The sequence below is a fragment of the Stomoxys calcitrans genome, chromosome 5 (assembly GCF_963082655.1).
Source record: "Stomoxys calcitrans chromosome 5, idStoCalc2.1, whole genome shotgun sequence".
Lineage (NCBI taxonomy): Eukaryota > Metazoa > Arthropoda > Insecta > Diptera > Muscidae > Stomoxys > Stomoxys calcitrans.
The window spans coordinates 70,239,283-70,247,429 of NC_081556.1; the positions used below are offsets into that span (position 1 = coordinate 70,239,283).

The following is an 8,147-nucleotide window of genomic DNA, read 5'->3' on the forward strand; positions in this document are numbered from 1 at the left end:
ATATTCAATCCGTTTCTACTTGCTTTTGCACTTTTTTCCACTCGTTACTCATCTTAAAACTGCAATTGTCTATACAATTAATTAAATATTGATATATGTAACTACATAACGCATTTATAAGTTCTTGGCAAAGAAATATTCCAACGGTAATTTACCTCAAGTGTTGAACGCAGTTGGAAAATGTGATATAAACCCTTAACCGACATGAGATCTCAACCAGTTATAGTTCAAATCGATTTATGGCAGTTACGAAGTTTATTATTTTTACCACCTTGATATGGTCGTCTGTTGTCTTCGCCAAGGACTGGTGGGAAAATGGAAATTTTTACCAAGTGTATCCACGCTCATTTCGAGATAGTGACGGCGATGGTATTGGCGATTTAAATGGTGTAACAGAAAAACTACAATATCTTAAGGACATCGGATTCACTGGGATTTGGCTGTCGCCAATATTCAAATCGCCTATGGTTGATTTTGGTTATGACATTTCAGATTTCTATGCCATCCACCCGGAATATGGCACATTAGATGATTTTAAGAATCTGATTAGGAGAGCCAAAGAAGTTGGTATACGTGTTATATTAGATTTTGTGCCCAATCACACAAGCGATGAATGCGAATGGTTCCAGAAGTCTGTAAACCGTACGGAGGGCTACGAAGATTTCTATGTTTGGCATAATGGCAAAGTAGATAGCGGTGGCCAAAGACAGCCGCCCAGCAATTGGAAAAGTGCCTTTCGTTACAGTGCCTGGGAGTGGAATGAGCAAAGACAGCAGTACTATTTGCATCAATTCTCTGTCAAACAAGCCGATCTTAATTTCCGTAATCCTCTTGTGGTGGCCAAAATGAAGGAGGTCATGCGGTACTGGTTGGACATGGGAATTTCCGGTTTCCGCATTGACGCCTTACCGTTCATGTTTGAAAAAGGGCCTGATGAGACGGGAAACTTCCCTGACGAGCCAGTGATAGATGATGTCAGTTTGTGCCCAGACCCCGAAGACTGGTGCCACCTAAATCACACATATACCCAGGATCAGCCCGAATCCATTGAAATGGTTTATCAATGGAGAGAGCTGACGGAGCAGTATAAAAAGGATAATGGAGGCGGTACGATACTCCTTCTCACAGAAGCGTACACAACATTTGACAATCTCATGTTGTATTATGGCGATGGAAATCGCAATGGGTCTATGATTCCATTTAATTTCTACTTTATGCAGAATATTGTGAGAAACTCCACAGCCGCAGAAATAAGAAGCAATATTTTGACGTGGTTGAATTCAATGCCAAAAGATGTCTTAGCTAACTGGGTTTTGGGTAATCATGACAATCCCCGTTTCTCAACTCGACTAGGTGAAGGACGAATGGATTTATTTACCATTCTACTACAAACCCTACCAGGAAACGCCATAGCATACTATGTAAGAGACTTCGAGGAACATTTTGTGTAGGTAATACATTATATCTAACTCTATTCTACATCTCAATGGCTAGGGCGAAGAAATCGGTATGGTTAACGGTAAGATAACATGGGAGGAGACCGTCGATACTCAGGGTTGTAGCTCTAGCCCGCAGACATACGAGAGATATTCCCGCGATCCTGAACGAACTCCCTACCAATGGGATGGTTCTAATTTGGCTGGATTCACCAATGGCGACCACACATGGTTGCCGGTTGCGGCTAACTACGTGGAGAATAATGCCTTCAGTCAATTGCGTGCCCCCCGCAGCCACTTGCAGATGTTCAAAAGGCTGATTAAACTGCGACAGGAACCCTCGATGCGAGATGGTCCACTCGAGATTAAAGCCATACTCGTCGACATTCTTATCTACTCCAGGTACGTAGTTCTTCTCGGAGATTTATTCGCATGCACAGTAATTGGAGTGCACTTTACTCACTGAGTCAACACCCCCACTTTCAGACAACTACTGCCCAACGGTGATATGTACATCGTGATTTTGAATCTAAGCAACAGCAGGCAAACATTTAACGTCAATGAGCACTTCAAAATTGGCAGCCAAGCTGAAGTGATTTGTTCGTCATTGAATTCCAAATACGTCGAGGGGTAAGTTTTGTCAGCGTACTAATTAAACCATCAGTGAGTATCTCGAAAAGGCACGTGTGTTCAATAAGCACTACCTTGCATAGGCACGTGTCCCATGGAGCGTTGGGCTTTCTGTTAATCTGAATTAAATAAGTGGGATTCCAAAATGCTTTGTCTTTTTTCAAACAACTTTTCTGCCAAAGATTCTGAGTAGTTATTTTACAATACTATTACGGCAGTGCTCAAAATTTACTTCTCAATGTGACAATAATATTTTTCGATTTTGAATGAATATTACACGATTGGTTTTTGTTCATTCGATAATGATCCAAGCTATTAGTTGATGTCATGAAAATTTAGATGCAAATTGAAGGCAAACGGAGTTTAAGAACTTCCTTTGAAAAATCGATCAATATGAGCTAATGACAAATGTACAATCGGTCATAAGATTACGAAGATTGTGGCAATAAGATAACTTGGTGCTACTGAGCTTAACATATTAATTGGAGGGTTCGAATAATATGGAGGTAATATTTTCTTTATTATGACCAAACTTTATTTGAATGAGAATAGTGGGGACATACTAACCCAACTAAAATTTGATCAACGCGATATATATGAATGCGTAATATAGCGGGTATGTGGTGGTACTTGGTGTACCAAATATCTAAACCAACTAATAACCACTACACTGATTTTTAGCGGACGTCGTGCTCGGATTAACAGTGCGGGGAACGTGGGTTCGACTCCTACCAGAGCTCTGGTCTGTACATGCTGTGGTATCACAAAGTGCTAAAATAGAAAAAATTCTCGCCGGTGTCGTGCAAATTCTGGATTTAAAAACACTTATGGTGATTTCGATTCTGAAAAACAATGTTACACTAATGTTGCACTTATACGGGACAACATTTTGCGATTGTCACCCCAACCCTATCACAGTGTTATATTTTTTGGATTTTCAATCGAACATGTCCATAAGTAGTCATTTCAACCAAATAATATGGTAAAAATCGCATCCTCGTCTTCGGATGATGAACTTGAAAGCACCTAATATGCCGTTAGCTAAATAAAACGCATTCACTTTTTCCATTTTATATATATATTTTTTTTTAAAATTTTGCAGCTTTTTCCAAGCGTTAGACAAATTTTGTCTTCTTATACTTCTGTTTAAACAAAATTTGCTTGAATGATAGCTGCTGATTTTAGGTGAGACTTGGCGCGATGTAAGATATGCAACACTTTTCCACTCTCTGTATGCAACACTATTAGACAAGAACACTATTCCCGGTGGTGGGGTTACATTTTTTTGGAAAAAGAACACAAAATTTCTTTTTCAGCGCAACACGTCGAAAAAATTCTACACTCTTTTGCACAATCGAAGTCACCGTTAGATGTAAATCGAACGAGCAAAGTGGGCTTATACTGTTAGTTCAGTTATGTTCTGCTATTATTTATTTTTTTATTGAATACACCAACATTGTGGTAGAAATTACTATAACATTCGACATTTTCAATCGATTCAAAAACACTTTTTGATCCACATTTTCTTGTAATAAAGACCCTGGACTGTGGCGAAATAACCGACCTGGCGCTTTAAAACTCAATTTTTAGCTTGTTTAAAATCGGCAAATTTTTTTCTCAAACGATCACAAACATTCCACTAATCTTAGAAATCCATTCTACATTGATTTGAATCGGTCCAGTAGAACAGCTGTTAGCTGTCAAATCCAACATATGTTTAAGATGGTGAATACTAAGCATTACCACGTGTTCTTTTGCATTATCAAACAGGTTCAAATTTGCGTTTGTGTCAACTTAGTGAATAAAAATTTGTGGTTTGCATTGTGGCAGTGTTGGTGGCCTATTATAACGCGCTGTGGACATAACGCCAAAAATCATTTTTGGGCTTTATGACCTAACCTGATGCGGCCATAATGCCCAATATTATTTTGGGCGTTATGAAGCCCCAATATTGTTTTGGGTGTTATGATGGCCCAAAATAGGTCAGAACGCCCATTGGGGTTTATGACCTTCTTTATACCCACCACCGAACGATAGGGGTATATTCATTTTGTCATTCCGTTTGCAACACATCAAAATATCCGTTTTCGACCCTATAAAGTACATATATTTATGATTGTCGTAAAAATCAAAGACGACCTGACCCATAGGTAAGCTAACTTCGAAGATGAGCTATATCGGACTTTATCTTGATATAGCCCCCATATAGGCCGATCCGCCGAATTAAGATCTAAGTCCCATAAAAGCCACATTTATTATCCGATCTTGCTGAAAATGGGACAATGAGTTGTGTTAGGCCACTTGACATCCTTCATCAATTTGGCCGTGATCGGTCCAGATTTGGTTATAGCTGTTATATAGACCGATCCCTCGATTTGAGGTCTTGTGCTCATAAAAGGCGCATTTATTGTCTGATTTTGCCTTAATTTGGAACAGTAAGTTCTGTTAGGCCCTTCGACATCCTTCTTTAATTTGGCACAGATCGGTTTAGATTTAGACAATGCTGCCATATAGATCGATCTGACGATTTAGAGTCTTAGGCTCATAAAAGCCACATTTATTATCCGATTTTGTTGAAAGTTGGGACAGTGAGTTGTGTTAGACCCTCCAACATATTTCTTCAATTTAGCCCAGATCGGTCCAGATTTGGATATAGCTGCCATATAGACCGATCTCTCGATTTAAGGTCTTGCGCCCATAAAAGGCTCTTCTATTGTTCGATGTCGCCGAAATTTGGAACAGTGTGTTATATGAGGCTCTTCGATATTTCTATTCAATTTAGCCCAGATCGGTCCAGATTTGAATATAGCTTCCATATAGTCCAATCTCTCGATTTAAGGGTTTGGGCTCATAGGAGGCGCATTTATTGCCCGATGTCTCCGAAATTGGGTACATTGAGTTGTGTTAGGCCCAACGACATCCTCCTTCAATTTGGCCCAGATCGTTTCAGATCTGAATATAGCTGTCATATAGACCGATCTCTCGATTTAAGGTTTCGGGTCCATAAAAGGCACATTTATTGCCCGATGTCTCCGAAATCGGGTACATTGAGTTGTATTAGGCCCAACGACATCCTTCTTCAATTTGGCCCAGATCGTTTCTGATTTGAATATAGCTGCCATATAGACCGATCTCTCGATTTAAGGTTTTGGGTCCACAAAATGCGCATTTATTGCCCGATGTCTCCGAAATTGGGTACATTGAGTTGTATTAGGCCCAATGACTTACTTCTTCAATTTGGCCCAGATCGTTTCAGATTTGAATATAGCTGTCATATAGACCGATCTCTCGATTTAAGGTTTTGGGTCCATAAAAGGCGCATTTATTGCCCGATGACTCCGAAATTGGTTATATTGAGTTGTATTAGGCCCAACGACATCCTTCTTTAATTTGGTCCAGATCTTTTCAGATTTGAATATAGCTGCTATATAGACCGATCTCTCGATTTGAGTTTTTGGGTCCAAAAAAGGTGCATTTATTGTCCGATGTCGCCGATATTTAGGGCAGTGGGTTATATTAGGCTCTTCGACATTTCTCAGTAACTTGGCCCAAATCAGACCAGACTTGGATATAGCTGCCATATAGACCGATATCTCCATTTAAAGTCTTGGCCACATAAAAGGCGCATTTATAATCCGACTACACTGAAATATGACACAGTGACATATGTTAGGCTTTTTGACATCCGTATCGTATGTGGTTCAAATCGGTAATATTGGTCTTAAATCCCGATTTGATATATGACTTATAGTACGTCAAATAAAATGGTTATAAATTAGAATTATTTTCATATTTTGGAATTATTTTCATCAATATGAAAAAGCGTTGGTTTTGTTTCGCTGATTTTTGTATGTGAATGCTGATTTTGTGGTACTGTACGCAAAATGCTAAGATTAGTATTTATTACCATTTATTTAAAAATGTATACAAAATATTTTTGTTAAAAATACCCATCAATAAAAAGAAGTTCAAAATGGAAACGAAAATTTTTCTTTTTTCCGAAGCCTGGAATTATTCAATAAAAGTTTTTTATTCATGAAAAAAATGTCAATTATTATTAAATCAGTAAAATAGTTGCTTAACAGAAAGGTCAGTTATTATTAAATCAGTAAAATAGTTGCTTAACAGGAAGGGCAGCTTTCAATTAATTGGTTTATGGAGTTAATAACCAGTTTAATTGGATCGTAAATTCAAATTGCAAAATTGTTATTCAACAACACAAATTCCTTTATAGAACCGATTTCAACAAATTTTTTAATTGAACCTAGCTTTTTTTGGTGTACGTGGGGTCAGAATTGTCATCATACCCTGATTCAGAAAATTTTGTTAGAGCTGGAACATTATCGCCTGAAATTGTGTCTATTACAAATAAATGAAATATTTTCTGCGGATCGTACTAAATTAAATAATGTTTCACACTTTTTCGTTTCAGAAAAATTATTGACGCAACAAAATTTGAGGCGGAACCGGAGGTAGGAGTTGTCTTAGTAAATATTGACTAAGAGGCAACACTTAAAGGCTGTTGAAATTCGAGAAATGGATAAATGGAGCAGTCAATAAAGGACTAAGTTCGACCAAACTGTTCGCAGTAAAATTTAGATTATTTTCTTAAAACACTTCAAACATGATATCACGATTTTTTATGACAAGTCTTTTTATTTAAAATATATCATCCAAAAAAGGTAATCGTGAAAAAATATTGGGTATTCACCGTGAAACACGAAAATAATACCGGCCTTAAGAGTAAGACGAGAATAAAATAAAATAAAAACCACATTTGATATAATTAAATTTGTCGAGTTCATAATTAAACACAATGTTGGAGATCATAGTAGAAGTCAATGTGTAAAATTTCAGCCAATTCTAATAAGAATTGGGATATCGGTTTATATGGGAGCTTGCAACAAAATTTCAGCCAAATCGGATAATAATTGCGCCTTCTAGAGGCTCAAGAAGTCAAGATCCCAGATCGGTTTATATGGTAGCTATATCAGGTTAAGGACCGATTTGAACCATATTTGGCACAGTTGTTGGATATCATAACAGAACACGTTATGCAAAATTTCATCTAAATCGGATAAGAATTGCGCCCTCTTGAGGATCGAGAAATCAAGATTCATTATCGGTTTATATGACAGCTATATTAGGTTATAAACCTATTTAAACTATATTTGCAAATGTATTGAAAGCCATAACGAAACAACTTAAGCAAAATTTCAGCAAAATCGGATAATAATTGATCGGTTTATATGGCAGATATATCAAAATTTCAGCAAAATCGGATAATAATTGATCGGTTTATATGACATATATATTAAAATATGAACCGATATGGCCCATTTACAATCTCAACTTACCTACGCTAATAAAAATTATTTGTGCAAAATTTCAAGCGGCTAGCTTTACTCCTTCGAAAGCTAGCGTGCTTTCGACAGACAGACGGACGGACGGATATAGCTAGTTCGACTTAAAATGTCATGACGATCAAGAATATATATACTTTATGGGGACGAATATTTCCAGGAGTTACAAACAGAATGGCGAAATTAGTATACCCCCATCCTATGGTGGAGGGTATAAAAATCAATTTGTGTTTGTTTGTTTCTTTGTATGTGTGTTCCTTATAGACTCAGAAACGGCTGAACCGATTTTCTTGAAATTTTCACAGATGGTGCATAATGATCGGGTGGTGAAAATAGGGTATTACATTTTTTGACATCTGAAGGGGGAGCGGACCCTCCCCTTTACCCTATTTTCAGAAACGCCAGATCTCGGAGATGGGTGGAGCGATATAAGCGAAATTTTGTGTGCTCTCATATAGTACCCTAAAAATAAAAATTGGTATCCAAATTTCGGATGGGGTAACTAGGGGGGCCGCCCCACCCTACAACCTACCAAATATATATTTAGACCAATCACGACAATATGGGACTCAATTGAAAGGTGTTTAGGATAAGAAAACGTATCTGATATCCAATTGTTGGACCAAGTGTTAGGAGGACCACCCCAACCCCCAAAACACCCCTAAATCGAACATATTTACCGACCATGGCAATATGGGACTCATATGAAAGGTATTTG

General features: G+C 37.8%; 1 protein-coding gene across 1 annotated transcript; it reads left to right on the plus strand.

Moving 5' to 3' along the window:
* The first annotated feature begins 232 nt into the window (after positions 1–232).
* On the plus strand, positions 233–6,835 carry LOC106090128 (maltase A1). The gene is made up of 4 exons (XM_013256211.2): positions 233–1,421; positions 1,495–1,838; positions 1,923–2,066; positions 6,499–6,835. Exons 1-4 carry the CDS (start codon positions 240–242, stop codon positions 6,566–6,568), a joined length of 1,740 nt encoding a protein of 579 aa, XP_013111665.2. The 5' UTR covers positions 233–239; the 3' UTR covers positions 6,569–6,835.
* The last annotated feature ends 1,312 nt before the right edge of the window (positions 6,836–8,147 follow it).

Bases quoted from the DNA above. Each gene is read 5' to 3' on its own strand.
- LOC106090128 (XM_013256211.2), top strand. From the start codon at position 240: ATGGCAGTTACGAAGTTTATTATTTTTACCACCTTGATATGGTCGTCT. The intron at 1,422-1,494 runs GTAAGAGACTTC...CTCAATGGCTAG, and splicing joins GAAACGCCATAGCATACTAT to GGCGAAGAAATCGGTATGGT. The intron at 1,839-1,922 runs GTACGTAGTTCT...CCCCACTTTCAG, and splicing joins GACATTCTTATCTACTCCAG to ACAACTACTGCCCAACGGTG.